The sequence below is a fragment of the Epinephelus lanceolatus genome, chromosome 17 (assembly GCF_041903045.1).
Source record: "Epinephelus lanceolatus isolate andai-2023 chromosome 17, ASM4190304v1, whole genome shotgun sequence".
NCBI lineage: Eukaryota > Metazoa > Chordata > Actinopteri > Perciformes > Serranidae > Epinephelus > Epinephelus lanceolatus.
The window spans coordinates 39,647,823-39,670,414 of record NC_135750.1 but is presented as its reverse complement, the minus strand read 5'-3'; the positions used below and the strand labels follow the sequence as shown (position 1 = coordinate 39,670,414).

The 22,592-nt window shown below is 44.0% G+C and overlaps 1 protein-coding gene across 1 annotated transcript in view; it reads left to right on the top strand.

Annotated features, from left to right (window-relative positions):
- The window catches only part of edaradd (EDAR-associated death domain), a 44,099-nt gene that overhangs the window by 20,748 nt on the left and 759 nt on the right, over positions 1 to 22,592 (top strand). The window contains exons 2-5 of the mRNA XM_033613449.2: positions 13,212 to 13,270; positions 18,054 to 18,096; positions 18,513 to 18,583; positions 20,973 to 21,021. Of these exons, the coding sequence (XP_033469340.1) occupies positions 13,212 to 13,270; positions 18,054 to 18,096; positions 18,513 to 18,583; positions 20,973 to 21,021 (222 nt within the window). The remainder of the gene's footprint in view (positions 1 to 13,211; positions 13,271 to 18,053; positions 18,097 to 18,512; positions 18,584 to 20,972; positions 21,022 to 22,592) is intronic.

Genomic DNA, 22,592 nt, shown 5'->3' with positions numbered 1-22,592 from the left:
GGGGCTCTGGTGCTTCCCCTCGGTTCCGCGGCCAGATTGGGCCTCATGAGGGCACTCTGCCCGAAGAACAAACTGTGCACTGAACTGACTCATTCTGCTCCGCTCCCTGTTTGCTGTGGTGACAATAAAAGTCATTACCAACTGTTCCCGTTCTCTGTTGTACTGCTTTTGGGTCCAAACCATACCCGTTACAGTACAATCTGGCCAAGTATGGACCCAGCAGACCCCTCTTCTCCTCAGTCTCGCGTAGCTTGGGTAGAGGGAATGCTCCTGCAGCATGAGGCACAGTTAGCCTCCATCGCGGCGGAGGCTCGTCAGTCAGCTTCGGCTCTGGAGCGAGCGCTAACCTCACTAGCCTCCCAGGTGCAACAGATGGCTTCTTCCATGATGCAACAAGCCACCTCCGCCTCAGCTCCAGCCCCTCCTGCTCCGGCTCCGGGGTTACCTTCAGGCACCGCATCAGAGCCCCAGGTGGGGGCGCCAGAGCGCTACTCCGGGGATCCAGAGGGCTGCAATCCGTTTCTGACCAACTACTCCATCCTGTTTGCCCTGCAGCCCCACACCTTCTCTTCAGAGGCAGCAAGGGTCACCTTTGCCATCAACCACCTCACTGGCAGAGCACGTCTGTGGGGAATGGCGGAGTGGGAGAGAGGCACGCCAGCCTGCACCTCATTCCAGACCTTCGCAGCAGAACTACGCAAGGTGTTTGGACCCGTTTCCCTGGTCCTGATGCCATTGGGGGACTCATGAGCCAGAAGCAGGGGGAACGGGCGGTAGCCGACTACGTTATCGACTTCCGAACCCAGGCCCGACTCAGTGAGTGGAATGCTGCGGCCCAGTGCGACGCCTTCCTCAGTGGACTAGCTTCCCAGCTTCCCTTGACGGACTCATCGAGCTGACTACAAGGCCAGACAGGCGTATTCTGGTGAGGAGAAGGGAGTTACGCCGAGAGGGAGCGGACCGTCAGCCATCCGCCCACCAGCGTGGGCTGCCAGCTGCCCCCGTCCCTCTCTCTCCGAACCCACACATGGGGAGGTGGAGCCCATGCAGGTGGGGCGCACCAGTCTGACGCCTGAGGAGCGGGAGCGGCGACGGGGCCGAGGGAATCTCTGTCTCTACTGTGGCCAGGCTGGTCACTTTGTCTCCCGGTGCCCAGTAAAAGGGAGGGCTCAGCAGTGAAGAGGAGCATCCTGCTGAACCAGTCCCAGGACTCTGCCTCCAACCCGAGACCATTGTTTCACGCCCAGCTCCTGCTAGCGGGGGGTTCCCACACCCTCGCCACCTTCATTGACTCTGGGGCGGATGTTAACCTGATCGACGAGGAACTCGCCCGTCAGCTGGGTATCGATCAGGTTCCCCTGTCCCGTCCAGTGCCGGCCAGCGCTCTGGATGGTCATCTCCTGGCGACCGTCACCCATCAAACCACACCCATCCCCATGCTCCTGTCCGGCACCCACCATGAGACCATTCAATTCCATGTCCTGAGGTCTCCCAATCTTCCATTGATCCTTGGTTACCCCTGGCTTCGCCACCATAACCCCCAGATTGACTGGTCTATGGGGTCTGTTCTGGGGTGGAGCTCCTCCTGTCATCAGCTCTGCCTCAGACAGGCGGTTGTACCCACGCCGCCTGCCAGTCCCTGTTCGGCCTCTGACCTTTCCAAGGTACCCCCCGACTACTGCGACTTCCGAGAGGTGTTCAGCAAGGCGAGGGCCACCTCTCTGCCCCCCCATCGGCCCTACGACTGCACCATCGATTTCCTGCCCGGCACCACACCTCCCAAGGGTCGCCTCTACTCCCTTTCCACACCTGAAAGGGAGGCCATAGAGGCTTACATCAGCGACGCCTTGGCTGTCGGGATCATCCGTCCTTCCTCATCTCCTGCCGGTGCGGGGTTCTTCTTCGTCGACAAGAAGGATGGCTCCCTGAGACCTTGCATCGACTACAGAGGTCTGAATGACAGCACGGTTAAGAACCGTTATCCTCTCCCCCTTATCGCCTCAGCTTTCGAGCTGCTCCAAGGGGCCACCATCTACACCAAGCTGGACCTCCGCAGCGCCTATCATCTGGTTCGGATTCACGAGGGCGACGAGTTGAAGACAGCCTTTAACACACCCACTGGACACTATGAGTACCTGGTGATGCCATTCGGCCTCACCAACGCCCCGGCCATTTTCTAGGTCCTCATCAACGACGTTTTAAGGGACATGCTCAATAAGTATGTGTTCGTCTACCTAGACGACATTCTGATCTTCTCCCGGTCAAAGCAGGAACACATACACCATGTCCAGACTGTCTTGCAACGCCTGCCAGAGAACTCCCTGTTTGTCAAAGCAGAGAAGTGCGAGTTCCACGTCTCCTCCGTCTCCTTCCTGGGGTACATCACCGGCCAGAACTGCATGGAGATGGACCCCGCCAAGGTCTCCGCCGTCGCCTCCTGGCCCGTTCCCGATTCCTGTAAGCAGTTGCAATGGTTCCTGGGGTTCGCCAACTTCTACCGAAGGTTCATCCGGGGATACAGCACTGTGGCCGCACCACTAACCGCTCTCACCTCCTCCAAGGTACCTTTTCGGTGGACCCAGGCTGCCGAGGAGGCGTTTCAGCACCTGAAGGGTCGGTTCAGCTCGGCTCCCATTCTCCTGGTCCCCGACCCCGATAGACAGTTCGTAGTGGAGGTGGACGCTTCCGATGTGGGGGTGGGGGCCATCCTCTCCCAACACTCTGCAGAGGACCAGAAACTGCACACCTGCGCCTTCTTCTCCAGGCGTCTGTCCCCGGTGGAGAGGAACTACGACATCGGCAACCGAGAACTGTTAGCTGTGAAGCTGGCGTTGGAGGAGTGGCGCCACTGGTTGGAAGGAACCAAGTCCCCCTTCCTTGTATGGACAGATCATAAGAACCTGGAATATATCCGCTCAGCTAAGAGACTGAACTCTCGTCAGGCCAGATGGGCACTGTTCTTTGCAAGGTTCAATTTCTCCCTCTCCTACCGGCCAGGTTCCCGCACCATCAAACCGGACACCCTGTCACGCCAGTTCATGGTCGGAGAGGAGAACACCTCTAGACCGGACACTATCCTTCCCGCTTCCCGTCTCCCGCCTGATGGCCGCACTTACGTGGGAGTCGGAGGAGCGGGTGAAGGCTGCCTTGGAGGACCAGCCGGGGCCCAGTTCTTGTCCTCAAGACCGACTGTTCGTCCCTCAGGACTTGAGGTAGGACGTCCTGCAGTGGGTCCACGGTTCCCGGCTCAACTGCCACCCTGGGATTCAGCGAACTAAGGAGGTCCTGCAACGACGGTTCTGGTGGGCCACGCTGGAGGAGGACACCAGGGACTTCGTTAACGCCTGCCCGGTCTGCAACCAGAATAAGGCTCCCCGACGGGCCCCTGCCGGTTACCTGCAACCTCTGCCTGTGCCTCATCGACCCTGGTCCCACATCTCGTTGGACTTTGTTACCGGGCTGCCACTGTCAGGGGTTTACACCACCATCTTGACAGTGGTGGACCGGTTCAGTAAGATGGCTCACTTCGTGCCCCTCCCCAAGCTCCCGTCAGCCAAAGAGACTGCAGAACTGGTCTTACAGCACGTGTTCCAGCTCCACGGCCTCCCATCAGATGTGGTGTCGGATCGAGGCCCCCAGTTCACCTCGGTATTCTGGAGAGAGTTCTGCCAGCTTATTGGAGCCTCCACCAGCCTGTCCTCTGGGTTCCATCCCCAGTCTAACGGCCAGTCCGAGAGGCTGAACCAGGAAATGGAGACGGCGCTCCACTGCATGGCCTCCAAGCACCCCTCGACCTGGTCCAAGCAGCTGTTGTGGGTAGAATACACCCACAGTACCTTTACCAGCTCCGCCACAGGGCTCTCCCCCTTTCAGTGAGCCTACGGCTTCCAGCCTCCCCTGTTTCCTGCCCGTCTGTGGATGCCTTCATCTGTCGCTGCCGCCGGACCTGGACTCAGGCCAGGTCCGCGCTCCTTCGAGCCGCAGAACGGTACTCGACAGCCGCCAAGCGCCGTCGCTCCCAGGCTCTCCCTTACCAGGTGGGCCAGAAAGTGTGGCTGTCGACCCGGGATCTTCCACTGAGGGTGGAATCTAAGAAGCTGGCTGCCAAGTTCATCGGGCCGTTTCCCATCTTGAAGGTTATCAACCCTGTGGCTGTTCGGCTCAAGCTGCCCCGCACCATGCGGATCCACCCTACTTTCCACGTCTCGAAGGTCAAGCCATTTCGGGAGAGTCCATTGCTGCCTGCCTCCCAGCCACCACCACCTCCCCGAATCATTGACGGGGCGCCTGCCTTCACGGTCCACCGCCTGCTGCACTCTCGTCGTCGTGGAAGGGGCTTTCAATACCTCATTGACTGGGAGGGATAGGGTCTGGAGGAGAGGTCATGGATCCCAGCTCGCCAGATCCTGGATGCGCGACTCATTCGGGAGTTCCATCGCTGACACCCTGACCAGCCTTCCAACGTCGCCTCTGTGGGAGGGGGCGCCAACGCTGACCCCCAGTCCTCTCCTGCGTCCGAGGCATCTGGTGCGGAAGAGGAAGACGAGGGGTCATTCTCGGAGGAGGACGATTCACACTCCAAGGACGAGGAGGCAGAGATGGAGGCTTCAGAAGAGTTTTCTGCCTGTCCCCGACCTGCTCTCCTCGCCTGCCTTCTGGTAAACTCACCTGCCTTCCATCTCTGACCACGTGTTCTGCCTCCACGGACTGCTCACCTGGCTTCGACCCCCTCGCCTGTCTCCGACTGCTCCTCTGCTCTCTCCTCATCGGCACCTCTGCACGATCGGCTGGTTCTTCAGGCTACAACTCCTCGCTCTGTCATCAGCGGCTAAAGTAAGCTCTTTCCCTTCATGTCACACTGTGAGAGAACTGAACTGTTCAGGTCCAGGGGCTCTGGTGCTTCCCCTCGGTTTCGCGGCCAGATTCGGCCTCATCCCTCCCCCACGTTTGAGCCTCAGAGACTGTGTGAGGGCACTCTGCCCGAAGAACAAACTGTGCACTGAATTGACTCATTCTGCTCCGCTCCCTGTTTGCTGTGGTGACAATAAAAGTCATTACCAACTGTTCCTGTTCTCTGTTGTACTGCTTTTGGGTCCAAACCATACCCGTTACAAAGCACTTCTCATGTCACAGAAACCACTGAGAGTGGAAGTTGTGTTTTGGATGTTATTATCATACTGTTCGTGATGTGTTGGTGTTTTTGTTCTGGTGCTCTACAGATCTGACACCTGTCTGCCCAACCACCTTTTCTCATCCCTGGCTCTCTGAAACTTGGTGCGCTGCCTTGTTCTGGTAAATGCGACGGGGGCAGCACAAAGATCCCCGGGGACCGCTGATAAACAATAACCTTGTATGTTAAGATTCATATAATACAGCGAAATTCACGAATATGTAGGATACTATTACAGATACTCTGCTGTCTGCTGTGACAGCAGATGCTGTATTCACTCATGTCAGTGATTATGGTGCTTTGTTGTCCAGGGGACAAATCGTGTTTTTTTTCCCCTGACAATGCTACATTGTGATAATGTGATTGTGCTTACTACACTGGGGACTCCTATTAACATAACTGCACTTTGTTTTTTTATTTAGTGTGCATAGGGTTTTTTTTTATCTAGGGTCTATTTTAGCAGCAAGAACCTAAAGCAGAAAGATACTAAAACTGTATACTGTATTTGTTTATCAAGAGTCATATCGTCATTGCAGTAATCAACATTATCACATATCGCATGTTTTCCTGATATCATGCAGCCCTGTTTTATAACAAACCAAACAGTTCATTGATTAATAGAGAAAGTAATTGACTGATTAATCAGTAATAATATTTATTAGTTGCAGCCTGGAAGTTTTTGTCTGAGCTTCTGTGTACAAATAACTATTGTTACTGTTTTGTCCTTAATCACTTTGAACTTTTAGGTTACTGAAGTCATGACATTTTGACAAAAGAGGATTTTAGAAATGTTTGAATCAGACGTAAGTTGGGGTTTGCAGAATCGTCCAATATCAATATTCTTGTCTGGGTCATCAGAATCAACAACTATATAGAACTGGGTTTTATTGCTATAAATGAAAACTGATACAGTGTTTACCAATTATACCCCTCAGTGGTAACATAAAAAACCTGCAAAGTAGTGGACCCAGGAAAGAGCCTGAGGCACTACGGTGTTCATTTTTAACTGGACTGCAGGGGCGAGGCCAAACCAATAAACACGAAAGACTGTCTGTAAGTGAGTGAGTGAGTGAGTTACACCATTGGTCGGGGTGAATAATGACATAAGTTTTTGGTGTTTTCTCAATGGCTGTTGCTCTCTCGAAATGAACTGGCGCTGACCGTCCTTTGTTACTGCATTCCTCATTTTCTGTAACCAGTGTTACATGATAACATGGTGGAATTAGCAAGCTAGCCAGCTAATTAGCCAGCTGCAGTTGAAATGGCAGTTTTGGACGAAGGAAAGAGAGGATCGCATCATCAGTTTGTTTGAAGAATAGCCGTCATCGTCTGTATGACACAGGCCTTAAATGTATTGAAACGTTATTGACTATTGCATGTTACAATGTCACAATGGTTGCTGCCACAATGACAAAATTCTCCTCTCAGTAATCAGCACTGATAGGACATTTTACAAGCTATCATTATCAGTGGACATTGCTCTGGCGTTTGAGTACGCCTGAAATTAATTTGAGGGCACAAAAAAATGCAGCATGTGTGAACCATACATGTATCGTTCCTGATTTTAAAATGTTTTTGTATCAATTTTTGGGCTAAACTGCAACAATGGGGCCAATAGGGGTGGGGGGAAAAAATTGATACAACATAGTATCGCAATAATTTTGTGATGCAATATTGTATCGGCACACAGTGCACACAAGTATCAATTTTTTATCACATAAATTATTAATATGACAAATACAAATTAAACTTTAAGTAGCCTACCAGAATAATTTAATCATTTGCTTTATCAGTCCACTAGATAGAACACACTGAAGACTGAAAACTTTATCTTACTAGTCCATATCCATTGAGTGCACAGTTGCCCACGTACAGTTTCACATGGTGTGTGTTTGGGATACAGGTCATAGGAAATTACAGATTAAATAGTCAACTGAACCCATTAAGAAGAGCAATGTATTCAGACAGAGTTTTTGAAAAACGTGGGACAGACAGAATGACTGACTGACAGAATGACACACAGTTTCCGTGATTATGTACAGCATACCATACCATGACTTAGTCATACCAAAAATTAGAAGAAAAAAAAACATTCTGCCACAGGCGGAGCCACAGCGATCGGTCGCATTTTAGCCATTTTTAAGCATTTTTCTGTTGTTATAGCGCCACCCAGCTGCCAATTACAGTTCCATTTCTCCAGTCACCTTGAGGCGTCCTGTTCTACATATCTACCAAGTTTAGTAAAAATCAATATGGCGGTTAGCCCTAGGTAAGAAATTAGCTCTCTAGCGCCCCCATTTTGTTTGATCAGGTCAATAATGGAGGGGTCCCCTCAGATTATGTGTGGTCATATCCTTTCAAAGTTGCGTGGTGAACGGTGAAACCCTTGAGATGTTATAAACCTTTATGTGATGAGCCACGCCCTCCGCAATATTCATTGCCTTATAGAAGCTCAGTTTTAGTAAGTTTTCCAACTTTTGCAAAGAGGGAACTTTAGATATTTGTCCCTAGATTATGTTCACCGAGTTTCATGCAGATCGGTCAAACTTCCTAGGAAGAGATCAATTTTAAGTGTTTTTCCAAAAATTCAAAATGGCGGAAAATCTATATAACCGGAAGTACCGGCTTCTTGAGGCAAATTTGTTCCTCATGAGGAGAGGCATCTCTGTGCAAAGTTTCACGTCTCTACGACATACGGGCCATGAGATATGACCATTCAAAATTTGCAATTTCAATCGGTTGCTATAGCGCCCCCCTTTGGCCAATTGATGTAATATTGCTTTATTCGCATCCCCCCATGACCCTCTACCACTGTGCCAAATTTCACATGGATTGACCAAGTCAATGAGGAGAAAAACGTGGAACAGACACACACACAGGCTCGTCATTATATAGTAAGATTAGATAATACATAAGTTAGGTACTAAATCGCAATATATTGCAATATATTTTATCACAATACTCAGCATATCGAATATAACAAATATATTTAAAATCTCAATAATTTTGTATCGTGACTTAAGTATTGTGATAATATTGTATTATGGATCCTCTGGTGAGTCCCACCCCTAGGGGCCAGTGCTGTAAGCAGAAGGCATGGCGAAAGTGTGTAAATGGTAAATGGACCTGCATTTGTATAGTGCCTTTCTAGTCATCCGACCACTCAAAACGTTTTTTACACTACGAGTCACATTGACCCATTCACACACACATTCATACACTGGTGGCTGAAGCTACCATACAAGGTGTCACCTGCTACCCAGAGTTTTTGTTGCCCCTTTCTTTTTCAATTTAAAAGTCCTCATTTCAAATTAAAAGCCCACAATCCAGCCATCTATAAGGTTTTGACCTAGACTTGGTTTGAAATTTGAAGCTTTGAAGAGAGACAAAAAATGACTTAAATCAGCCGCCCTTAATTTTTTGTCCAGTCAGTGAGAATGTGGTAATAAACTGTGTAGAAGACGGTGCTGAGGTCTAGCACTACAGGAATAAAAAATTAATTTCTATTATAGTTGATTCTGATACCAGAACAGTTTAGCACCACCCCTGGTTCAGAAACCTGACTGAAACTGTGTGCTTTGGAAAATGTCTAGTTGTTGTTAACTGGCTGAAATGGAAAGCTAATGGTAACACGAGTCCTTTAAAGATCTCTGGCACTAAACCTTGTAGTATGAAACTTACCTAGAGCTATGTGCAAAGGTTTTATTGTAGTAATAAAGAGGGTGGTTTGAATGAATGCCACAGCTGGATGAAACAAAAATGGAAAATGAAAGCAAGTCTGTACAGTGTGTTAGTCAGCCATTAATTATTGATTCCACAAATAAATAATGGCTTTCTAGAAATAGAGAGACTGAAGGCAACATGGGAGGAAAGTGCAACATGCCAACATTTCCTAGTAGAGTTGTGTGGGCTGCTGTACAGATCTGTGGTGATGGGGATTTACCTTTCATTTCCCTTCTAATGGATTACACTGCTGTCACCTCCTGTGCTCTCACTGTTAAAAAAAGAGCAAGTGTAAACGTTTCATTCCATAATGTCAGTGTAAGACAAGACAGTTGAAGTACACGTAATAAATCACATAGACTTATAGAGTTACTGGCAGCCAGGAAATGCAGCACCATACACTGGAAAATACCACTTTGACATATTGTCATGACAAGTGATCATGTATGTGTCAGACTTAAAAAAATAATGTTCATCCTCACCTTTGTCATTTTACCCCTTAATTACTGTATTTAGAACATTTTGCAAACTGGCATTCAAAATATTAACATCTGCTATCAGTTCTTTAAACCACTGCACTATGAACAGTTACTGTCTATGAATGTGGTTGCATTTAAGTAATGAATCCAGATAAGCCCTGCTTTGGAAAATGCAGCAGACTTCTTCAGAAACCTCTCGGTATTTCCCCTGTTCTGTACAGCAGATTAGAATGTTTGTTAAGTTTGCATTCCTTGACTGAAACAAAGATCTTTGTCTGGTCTTTGGAGATGATCGACATTCCAACATAGATGAACCTGTGCATTATTTAAAATGTATTTTTGTTTTTGACTAAACCAGATCCCAAATACATGATTTACACAACACTGTAGGTTTTTACACTCACGTGATGTAGCTTAACACGGCCCCAGTAAAAGTCTTACCTGGGTCACCCTGAAAGGTTTTCCAGTGGAACAAAAATAATGCCCAGATGCATAACCATATGAGGTGTATTAGAGGTAGTTCACAAAATGTCAGTCCCATGAAAATACCAACACCCATCATGTGTTAGCCCATTTCTCAGTGGCTTTGTGGCTTTCATACACTGTCTGTGGCTCTCCAAGCCCATGGGTTCCTCTGTACTATAATCAGTATACTGAAGACACCAATCCAAAAAAATATTTCATGTCATGAATATATACTCAAACAGCTGCTCATTGTAGTTTTCAACAAAGAAACAGGAGGAAATAGTGCATTTGTTACCTCTGCCAAGGAGGTTATGTTTTCGCCGGCGTTGGTCTGTTTATCTGCAAAATAACTTGAAAAGTTCTGAACGGATTTTGATGAAATTTTCAGGAAAGGTTGATAATGGGCCTGTCAGTGTGTCTGTCTATCTGTCCATCCATCCATCCACCTATTTATCTATCTATCTATCTATCTATCTATATGTATGTATGTATGTATAGCTACTGACTTTCACATGGAAGGATGGGGTTCGAATCCCAGCCTGAGCGAACATCATCCAGTAAGGCTCCATAGGCAAGATTCCCAATGCAATATCTGCCTTCCCCAGGCATGAATGATTACAATCCTGATAGAGTCATACTGGCTCGGACGTTGCCCGGGTCAACAAGGTCCGCAACAGTTGCTAGGGAACCAGGGCAATCTGATGAGAAATGGGCTATGTGTATATGTATATACATATATACATACATATATATACATATATATATGTATATGTATATATATACACACATACATATATATATATATATACATACACAGTACAGGCCAAACGTTTGGACACACCTTCTCATTCAATGCGTTTTCTTTATTTTCATGACTATTTACATTGTAGATTCTCACTGAAGGCATCAAAACTATGAATGAACACGTGGAGTTATGTACTTAACAAAAAAAGGTGAAATAACTGAAAACATGTTTTATATTCTAGTTTCTTCAAAATAGCCACCCTTTGCTCTGATTACTGCTTTGCACACTCTTGGCATTCTCTCCATGAGCTTCAAGAGGTAGTCACCTGAAATGGTTTTCCAACAGTCTTGAAGGAGTTCCCAGAGGTGTTTAGCACTTGTTGGCCCCTTTGCCTTCACTCTGCGGTCCAGCTCACCCCAAACCATCTGGATTGGGTTCAGGTCCGGTGACTGTGGAGGCCAGGTCATCTGCCGCAGCACTCCATCACTCTCCTTCTTGGTCAAATAGCCCTTACACAGCCTGGAGGTGTGTTTGGGGTCATTGTCCTGTTGAAAAATAAATGATGGTCCAACTAAACGCAAACCGGATGGGATGGCATGTCGCTGCAGGATGCTGTGGTAGCCATGCTGGTTCAGTGTGCCTTCAATTTTGAATAAATCCCCAACAGTGTCACCAGCAAAACACCCCCACACCATCACACCTCCTCCTCCATGCTTCACAGTGGGAACCAGGCATGTGGAATCCATCCGTTCACCTTTTCTGCGTCTCACAAAGACACGGCGGTTGGAACCAAAGATCTCAAATTTGGACTCATCAGACCAAAGCACAGATTTCCACTGGTCTAATGTCCATTCCTTGTGTTTCTTGGCCCAAACAAATCTCTTCTGCTTGTTGCCTCTCCTTAGCAGTGGTTTCCTAGCAGCTATTTGACCATGAAGGCCTGATTGGCGCAGTCTCCTCTTAACAGTTGTTCTAGAGATGGGTCTGCTGCTAGAACTCTGTGTGGCATTCATCTGGTCTCTGATCTGAGCTGCTGTTAACTTGCGATTTCTGAGGCTGGTGACTCGGATGAACTTATCCTCAGAAGCAGAGGTGACTCTTGGTCTTCCTTTCCTGGGTCGGTCCTCATGTGTGCCAGTTTCGTTGTAGCGCTTGATGGTTTTTGCGACTCTACTTGGGGACACATTTAAAGTTTTTGCAATTTTCCGGACTGACTGACCTTCATTTCTTAAAGTAATGATGGCCACTCGTTTTTCTTTAGTTAGCTGATTGGTTCTTGCCATAATATGAATTTTAACAGTTGTCCAATAGGGCTGTCGGCTGTGTATTAACCTGACTTCTGCACAACACAACTGATGGTCCCAACCCCATTGATAAAGCAAGAAATTCCACTAATTAACCCTGATAAGGCACACCTGTGAAGTGGAAACCATTTCAGGTGACTACCTCTTGAAGCTCATGGAGAGAATGCCAAGAGTGTGCAAAGCAGTAATCAGAGCAAAGGGTGGCTATTTTGAAGAAACTAGAATATAAAACATGTTTTCAGTTATTTGACCTTTTTTTGTTAAGTACATAACTCCACATGTGTTCATTCATAGTTTTGATGCCTTCAGTGAGAATCTACAATGTAAATAGTCATGAAAATAAAGAAAACGCATTGAATGAGAAGGTGTGTCCAAACTTTTGGCCTGTACTGTATATATATATATAGAGAGAGAGAGAGAGAGAGAGAACATCACCCCAATAATACTTTGAATATACCCTGTGGAGTGGCTATGGATCAATGTTTTAATAAGCAGGTTTGATTCATCTCAGCAGTAGTCAAAATGTTACCTTACATTAGAATTCTATTGGAGATATTTGTTGTTAAAATTGTGGTCAGGAATTTAAAGAATACCAGAAAAAGAAATCTAAAGGAAGGACTAGTTTTGTTATATGCAACTGGTCATACTGTATATGATCATGTGACTATTATGCCAGAATCCAAACTATGTGTCATTTAAAATCATGCTGGCCTTAGTGGTTTACTGAGTCTTGGATTGATATCCAGGCCTGTTCCACAGTCTGTGTGACCTACATACATGACTCTCTCTCAAGCGAACAACACCTTGAAAGCTGCATGGAGAAAACATGCCTGTTTACACTTGGTCACTCAATTCTAATACTAGTTTCCAAAGTAAAATAAGGTGACACTGTCATAGTGTAACCCAAGAAAGGCCAGATGAGTTCTTTATGTGGAGCCCTTGGGATACAATGGCTTTACAGTGACGTGGACTGATGAAGGCCCACATAGCCCTGTTCAGGTATTTTCTGGAGCTGAAAAGCTGCCTTTGTGCTGCTCTCCCAACTCATCCGTGAATGTGCTTGTTAGAAATATTCCTTTTCAGTGCGGAAGGCATTTGATGTAAGAGTTTTTCATGTTGATACTGAACAGTAATTTCATTGTTTCTGAGAAGCTTTCCTGCACTGAAATCTGGATTGCTTTTATCAGGAATAGAGTGGAGGGTAAACTTTTCTTTGCATCACTGCAGTTAATAGTTTTGTGATATTCAGGAAGCGGATGAAATGAGTAGAGGTGACGGCATACAGGCACACTATTGAAGCATCTTTTCTCTTTTTTTTGTAACAGACATAACCAGCTCTGAACCTGTGGAGGACACAGACACCACCAGCTTTGTGGCAGAATTTGTAAGCACTATTCTGTATTCTTTTTGTTTGTTCAACTGTCTGGTTGTCTTGTCTTAACTTCTACCCAGTTTGTTTTGTACTGATTTCTCATTTTTCTTTCTCAGAAAGCAGAGTCTTACAGTAATCTGCTAGGAAATGTACCATAACTGAACCCACTGTGCTGTGATTCTTACTGCCTGGGGGCTCATTGAAGAACAGGTTGTAGCAGGCCGTTCCCTGTTTTTGCACACAACAGAGTCATTTTCTTCCACAGTTACTGACTGTATTTTGAACGCTGCCCCAGTTTTATAATGATCCCAGGAGGAGGGTCAACAGAGGAGACACACTTTTGTTTTTCATTTTTCTCTCATTAGCTTTTTTTATTAGGGGTTCAAGCCCTGAAGGGGTAGAACCCCACTGAGTTTGTGCTGTTTTATAATAATAAAAATAAGAATGATGATAATACTAATAATAATAATAATAATAATGATAATAACAAGGAGCTCAGTCCATAGGGACTTGGGTTGAAAAAAAAGAAAAATAATAAGCCTGAAGGGATTAAAAAAGTGAAAACTTTGACAGGCCACAACTTAATGTGCTCTACAAAAAAAGCCTATTGGACAATCAAGGCCACCATGATGAATTCTTTGTTAATTTGCATAATGTCAAAAAGCCACTAATATGAATAGACTTTTTTGGATCTTTACTCTATCAGCACTCTTACAGCATTGTGGAACTGAGATACAAAATCCTACTATAAATGAGCAAGATCTGTCAAAAACCATGGCCGCCACCAATCGAAAAGTCTTTACAAAGGGCAAGGTGAAGGAAATAGAATAAAAACTCACATCGTCTGGGAGCAATCCTGATTAAACCCAGTGTTACCATCCACAACCACCCAAGTTTTATTCACATCTGATAAAAAAGGGAGCAAATAACAAGACTTTGAGTGTCCATTTATTGAAATGCTGCATACCATAAAACTTCAAGTAATAGCCCAGACTACTGTTTTTTTAAATCTCTGAAATCAGTGGCTCTATATTTGGGACAAGCATTTATATGGGACAGGCCTTTCATTCCCTTCACACAAAACGGTTGCTCAGCAAAGATGGGAAATACAATCAAATTGTTTATAAACCAGTATGAATATTACTTGCATAAAAATTAGGCTTCAGATAGCATATTAATTATGAATTACTTATTTGACCTAGCTTCGCCAGACAACACATCACAGAGCGCTTTACGGTATGGATAACAGCACTCAGCATACTGACACAACACCACTTTATCCTGTTAAACAAAATACTCATAACTTGGATGAATTTTGAAAAAATTTGAAAAACCCTTTTGATTCTTTTGATCTAAGGACCCTTACGGACTTAAGGAATATGAATTATTTACAGGGTAATCCCGTTTTATACATCCAAAGAACTTCTATGAAAACTGCTTAGCAACCAGACCAGGTGTCTAATTGAGGCAGGCATTTATTCGTCAAAATATGTAGCCACACCGGACTAGTTAAAGGGACTGGGCTTTTAATTGGGACTAGACTTTTCACTGAAGTTTTACGGTATACTGCACATCTGTTTCATTTGTTTTATTTTAAAAAAAAGATTGTTCTGATCCGCTGCCTGCCAACTTGAAGCTAATTTTTATCCATACCTGTAACCGTGAATTTATATGTATACATATTTTTACCCGTTAAACAGCATTTTGCATGTTACCCGTGGGTACCCAACGCAGTACAGGACTCTGTTCTGAATTATTTTGACTTTATCAGTACCAAATTTGAAACACTGCCTGACACTGGGGCATATTATTATTTGCTATAATTATTGGCTTAGTCCTACTGAAACCGGACTTTTAAATGCATGTAAACAGCTTAGTCCAACTGAAATTGGACTATCCGTAGCTCGACTAACACTCCTAGATAATTCGATTGAAAATCAAATTATTGCTGCATGTATCCACTTAGTCCGTGAAACTGTGATATTGTCTGAGATGGTTATCACACCATGAAAATCCCACACCGGTGCAACCCTACACCACTCCAATAGTTAGCTCTGCTCTGTGGCTCCACTCCAAATCAAAACAGATCTTCTTCATCTTCTGTGGCTTTTTGGCAGGCTAGACATGACTCTGACACATTATTGCCTCTCAGGTTTAAGACTGAATTGCGCCTATAAATGAAAATTCATTTTACTCGTCAAACAGTTTAAAGCAATAGCAAATCATAATAGGGTGGCACCTGAGGTGGCTAATCAGATTTCAGAGCTGGCCTATGCAATCCCAGGCCTCTACCTAGACACACCCCTGCAAGAGTGGTCAAAAAACATGGCCGCTATAAATCAAAAACCATTGCAAAGGGCAGGGCTCAACAGTAAATTGGCCATAACTCACTCAGTATGTTTACATGCACAGTTAAGTGAAGCTACGGTAATAGCTCGACTAGGTCATGTAATTGGACTACTATCCTTGTCCCAGTATACAAGCGCGGGAGAGGAATCAATTTATTCACCGAAGTAGGTCAGACTCCACTATGATAGGTGGCAATATGCCCCCTTTCAGCTTGTAAGTATTGGACCTTTTTAAGATTGACATATTACATCACAGACCAAACAATCGACATGCAAGTTAGCTATAGTTAGCTGGTAGCAAACTGGTACCATGGTGGACAGTTTTACAGCTCTGTACATTTGAAAAAAAAATGCACAGCTCTGGATGATAATAATAATAATAATAATAATAATAATAATGATAATAATAATAATAATAATAATAATACTGCATTTTATTTATAGGTGCTTTTCAGAACACTCAAGGACACCTTACAAGACACAGTAAAAAAACAAGTAGCAATGTATCCATAGACAGTAAAATCAAACAATTCAGTAATATACAATAAAAGTTAATAAAATGACTAGACAAAAATCACAATTATAAATATTAGATATATAATCATCATAATAAAATCATCATCATCAATATGTGTGTCACCATTAAATCAGACAGAGTATGCCAAATGTTGTAGGGGGGAGAGTTCCAGAGGCGGGGGGCAGAACAGCTTAAGGTTCTAGAACCCATGGTAGTCAGGCGAGCAGATGGTGATGTGAGTTAGAGTGCAGAAGAGGATCTAAGAGTACTATAGGGTGTGTAGATATGGAGGAGTTCAGACAGGTAGGGAGGGGCTTGATTATGAAGGGCCTTAAAGGTCAGAAGCAGAATCTTGAAATTGATGTGATATTTAGCAGGAAGCCAGTGAAGCTGCTGCAGAACAGAAGTGATATGATCTATGGAGGGGGTTCTGGTAATGAAAGGGGCTGGTGAATTCTGGGCCAATTGGAGTTTATGAAGACATTTGAGAGGAAGACCAAATAGGACAGAACTGCAATAATCAATACGAGAAGTAACCAAAGAATGAGCAAGGATAGCAGCACTCTGAGGTGGAAGTGATGGGCAAAGACAGTTAATGTTTCATAGATGAAAATATGCAGATTGAGTAACATTGTTGATGTGGGCCTCAAAGGACAATGTACTGTACAGGATTACACCCAGACTCTTAACCTGAGGGGATGGACGGACTTTGGAGTTATAAATGTTTAGAGTGAAACTGTGTGGTTTAGCCAGAGTAGATTTAGTACCCACAAGGAGAACCTTAGTTTTGTCACTGGTAAGGTTGAGGAAGTTGTATGAAAGTCGAGAATTAATATCCAATAAGCAGTCAGAAAGGGATTTTGGGGAGAGAATGGAAGTAGGCCTAGTGGATAGATAGAGCTGGGTGTCATCAGCATAACATTTTGAATACCAAATTTTGTGAAGATATGGCCAAGAGGTAGAAGGTAGACAATAAATAAAAGGGGACCTAGGACAGAGCCCCGAGGAACACCACTAGTAACTGGAAAAGAGTCGAATCTGAAATTTCTGATTTGAACAAAATGAGTGCAGCCAGAGAGATATGATTTAAACCAGTTTAGAACAGTGCCAATGATACCAATGGTAGCTAAGGAGGATGTTATGTAAAATGGTATCAAATGCTGCAGATCAAGAAGAACAGGAATAGTTAAAAGCCCAGAGTCAGCTGCCATTAGGAGATCATTTGTGATTTTTACCAGAGCTGTCTCAGTACTGTGAAAGGAGCGAAAACCAGACTGAAATCATTCAAACAGATTGTTGGGACTAAGGTGAGTGTGGACCTGAGCTGCAACTGATCTTTCAATTATTTTAGAGAGGAATCGTAAATTCGAAATTGGTCGGAAGCTGCTATAATTTCAAGTCAACTGCCTGCCTCCCTCACCCTGTTGTTACCGGCTTCTTCCTCTGTTACCTATTTAATACTTTTCGACTTCTGGGTCAAAGCCCGGGGTGGAAACTGTGGAGCATGTGCAGAGCGCCTGAGCCAGTTTGGGTTCGATTGACTGTATACATGCAGGAGTAATAAGACTCCAATCGCATTATCTGGGTGTGTTAGTATGACTTTGAGATATTTAATTTAGTATGATTTCAGTTGGACTAACACAGTCAAATTTATTTTAAAAGTTCAGTTTAAGTCGAACTAACGCAATGAATCAATTTTCTCGAATGTCATGTAAATATACTGAGTTTCCAGTTATTACAATGCTGCATACGTAACTGACTTTGCTCAGTTATGTGAAGGTCTAAACCCACTTGCTGCTACTTGTGGCTTTGATTTTACAGTTGACCTGCTTTTTTCTGTTGATCAAGAAACAGCTTTAACCTGTGACTGCCACATGCGGCTATATTTTTCTCTCTGATATTATCTTATCTGTCCTTGTCTCTCCCACAGTCCCTGGAGGCCAATTATCCAGTGCAGGTGACGGATCCTAACGGTAAATAAGGAAGTCAAACCACAATGATCCATTTTACAAAGCATACATGTGTAGAGATGTACTATTTCTGTAGCATTCATCCACACTGCAAATTCTCAAAAAGAGGCAGAGTAGCCGGTGCAATCAAATGAAATGAATAGAGATGGTGAATTGCCTGTTCCTGTGTTTTTACAATAGTAATTCCATCAGTACACCTATCTATCTATCTATTTATCTATCTATCTATCTATCTATCTATCTATCTATCTATTTCATTTCACTTTTTAATGGGAGATAGGTTGAGTAAGCAACAAATAAAACTTGACACTTTAAATTGTCTTCTGTTGTTCAAGATTTTCAAGCATGGTTGTCAGTGATGATTGTATTCCTGCCGTGTTTTTGTCACAATACACATGTCAGTTATGTGTCTCCACCAGATGCTGTGACACTCCACCTGAGCTCCATGCCCTCTGGATGCCTGTGTCCCTCCTCAAACAGAATAAGACAGGTCAGTATTACCACCTTTGATACATGTGTTCATGCACAACCTGTGTTTGAATCATCAATCAATCAATCAATCAATCAATCCTTTATTTGTCACATGAAATCATCAAATCAAATCAAATTTATTTATATAGCACATTCAAAAACAACTGCAGTTGACCAAAGTGCTATACAAAATAAAAGAATGACACATAGATATATAGCAATATAAAATGTACACAAATATAAAACAGAATAACACAGCTAAGAACAATTACATACATAAAAAGATTTTAAAATACTAAATTAGTAAAACCACTTCAAACAACCAAAGGCCATTAAAAACATGTACATTTTAAGATTTGTCTTAAAATGTCAATGGAGGGGGAGGATTTGAATGAGAGGGGAAGGCTATTCCAAAGCCTGGGAGCAGGTACTGCAAAGGCACGATCTCCCTTACCCACCAGCCTCAATCGCGGGACAGTTAAAAGAAATTGTTCTGAGGGTCTAAGAGGTTGGGAGTTGGAGTAGGGGCAGAGAAGTTCAGCAATATACTGGGTTGCTAGCCCATGTATGGCTTTGAAAACAAATAAAAGAACCTTAAAATCAACCCTGTACTTGATAGGTAGCCAGTGCAGGGATGCTAGCACTGGTGTAATGCTGTCTCTTTTTCTGGCACCAGTGAGGAGTCTCGCTGCAGCATTCTGCACCAGCTGCAGGTGAGACAAAGATGACTGGCACAGAGAATTGCAATAGTCAAGGCTTAAGGAGATAAATGCAGTGGTTACAGTTTTCATGTCATTGGTTGACGTGGTGCATTTTTCAACCAATAGGAAAGGGGGTGTCGTTTTTGTTTTTTTTGCTGTTGTTGTTGCCTTCAGCACTTTCGTCAGGCCGAACGGCCCGTTTTTACCGTTTCTTCCTGCACCAAATGCGGATCAAACCTGACAACAATATTCAGGAAAATCATGGCGTTTATTATTTATCATAAGTCCGATTTTATATGGCCTATCAAGACGATTTGTGGTACAAGTGGTACAAAGTTTGAAGTTTGCACTTTCCACACAAAATGAAACGGGGACTCAGCGAGGCTGCATGTTCCTGCTACGTCATCTCAAATCAGTCACGTAATTTTGACGCGCCGGCACAGCTGTGGACTGCAGAGGGTTAAAAATGGCGGTTGCTAACAAATGGCTAAATGAGACTACAGAATGTCATCACGCTGCACTGTGCCAGATGTTTCGTCATGCGACTGTAGTGTATTTCATTTATAGCCTAACGTTAGCTTTTTACTCCATGGAAGTGTATTTTGAAAACAGACAATGCAAGTAACAGGCAGAAGTTGACAAGGCTTCCCTAAACAGAAACAACCAAAACACCCAGGGTACCAGGCACATCATATCTCGACTTGGAAGAAAGAGAAAAAAAATGCAGGTAGCTGGCTACATGGCCTGAGAAATTTACTGATCTAAACTAGAAGGGAGAGAGCACACACATGGGTAAAGCAGTTTTGGGAAGGGCTTGTTTATTGGATTTTGTGGGCGGGCCTGAGAAGGAGGGCTGTATTTTCAAATTCTGTTGTTTTTGTTTTTGTTTTTGTTTTTCCTTTTTCAGAAAACTGCCTACCCCAGCTTTAAAACAAATATAGAGAATTGTATTCTACCTTGGCTGTGGTAACTACATACTCTGTGAGTGCTTTCTATTTTAGGCTGTGAGCATACAGGATGTGGTTTTGTCCCACCGACTGAGCTGGAGGTGCAGCTGTGAGTTTTGCTAATAACAGAGCAGAGACACAGAAGGAAGAGACAGTGGTAACATGATTCTCCATCATGCAGCTTTAGAAAAGACAGCATTGGTGAAAATAAACATATAGGAAAGATTAGCAATTGGAATTGAGAGGGGAATTTAATTATTCCAGTCATCAGTGATAAAATGTATAAATCCCCCAGACGCAGTGTCTTGATTCTGTGTCTGACATTGATGTACAGTAGTGTGCAACATGACTTTTGTTGAGACATGTTTAACTTGCAGAAGCAGAAGAAGAAACTTTTGAAAAAACTAGAGAAAGGCACAGCTTAAGTTTAAAAATCAATATAATGCAATAACAGCTTACTACTGTAGGTAGTAAAATGAGCATGACCTCAACATGGAAAAACAGCTGATTCATCCACTGAATGACCTTAGATGTTTGTGTGTTTAATGTAACAAATAAACCACAGTTGAAAATCTCCCAAGCTGCAGAATGTGTTACTCTAACAACCAGCAACCAATGATTTTTCTGTAGTGCAGAGGGTAAAGTGTGAGAAGACAGTGGTGACTGTTTCTGATGTCTTCAAAATTTTTGTTCAGAAAATGAACATTATACAGGATGTGATGTCACAAATAGTAATCATTTGTGTTTCTCTGTGTTGTAGCCAGTTCAAGATGTCGAAGATTGCACCTGCCCAATATCTACTTCACCAGGTATATCAATTGTTATATCAATATGAAAATCATGACTGAATCACTCCAGATAAAAATTGTGTCAATTTTTGGTGAATTGTTAACCTGAAATATTGCCAAAAATTTCAACAGTATCATCAACCTCCTTGAGACAAGGAATTTTGAAATTTTGAAAACATGTAGAATGTGTAACGGACCATACACATGCCGCATCTTTAACCACGTGGAAAATGTGACGTTGGGCACTGGACGCTACTCTTGAGCCTACTCTGTGCCAACTTTCAAGGGTGCGGAGTGAGGTTGTGTCTGAAGCGACCATAACCAGCACTGTATTATAGCTTACTTATGAAAAATCCAGAATGCAGAACTGTATTTCTTCCGGGTGTTGTTTTGTAAGTGTGTATTAGGCCAAAATTATTGTCTGTGGGACAGATGTAAAGCTCTGGGTAGCCCTAAAAGCCGCTAAAATGATTAACTTCTTCTTCATATTTATCACAGACTGATATTTAAGGATGAAGGGAAAGTCCTTGTCACAGTACATACTGTGCACACTGCTGCGCTCCAAAAGTTGAACTCTCGTCCCTTTGGTGTTTAAGCACGTCTGCCAGGCATTTAAATTGAAAACAATGATGTGCAAGATGTGCAATAACAGCAACATTTTAGGTAGAAAAAAAAGTGTGGGCAACAATATAGACTGTAAAAAATAATAGACGTAGCTACCATGATGTCATCAATTGGTTTGTGGCATCCCATTTTGAAGCTGCGCATTTCAACCGTCGCCATCTTGGTTTTTTGGAGTCAGAAGTGACCATATCTGAACAAGAGGGTGGAGCTTTGGAGGAGCGAGGTATGGATCTGACTGAGAAGCCGAGGACGCTATCAGCAGCCTGCCACTCAGAGTGACCCTGCCCTTAATTATGCATAACTTTAAGCCTTAATAAAAGTGGTCCACGTAGATGCTATATTGACAATATTTTCACTGTTTTACTTTGCTGCCAGACAGCCCTTTCCTTTTGCACTACATTTTGAGAATCATAGAACTTCCATATTCCTACCCATTTCACTCTCGTTTTTCTGCTAAGTTCCATCCACAGCAGGAAATTGCTGAGTTTCTGTGTCAGCACTCCCGTCACTTTTATGTCCCTGTCCCATATGTAGCAAAGCGAATGGGAGCAGAGGGTGTGGCTGCCCTGGACCCACGGATCTTTCCAGTTCCAAAGGGGCCCAATCTGCTTTTTTGATCATGCATGTTTGTCGTTCAGTTGAATATCCTTTTTTGCAATAATATTGCAAAAAATAAAATCCTGCAAAGAGACAAGCTCCCACCACTGCAAAGGGGTTCTTCTCTTTTGCAGCAAACAGCACCAGAGGGACACTGTGGACACTTTGTACTGTCATTGACTCTAGACCGTTAGTACCCCCGTAATCGGGCCCCGCCATTCTGAGTAGATTCAGCTGCCATGTACTGAAGGTAATACACTGGCTATGGAATGCCTCATACAACCCCACCTCAACTATCTCCTTAATAGTTGACAATAGAGGCAGATGGAAGACATGGGGAGAGGAGGGAGTTAGTATGTGCCTTAGACCAC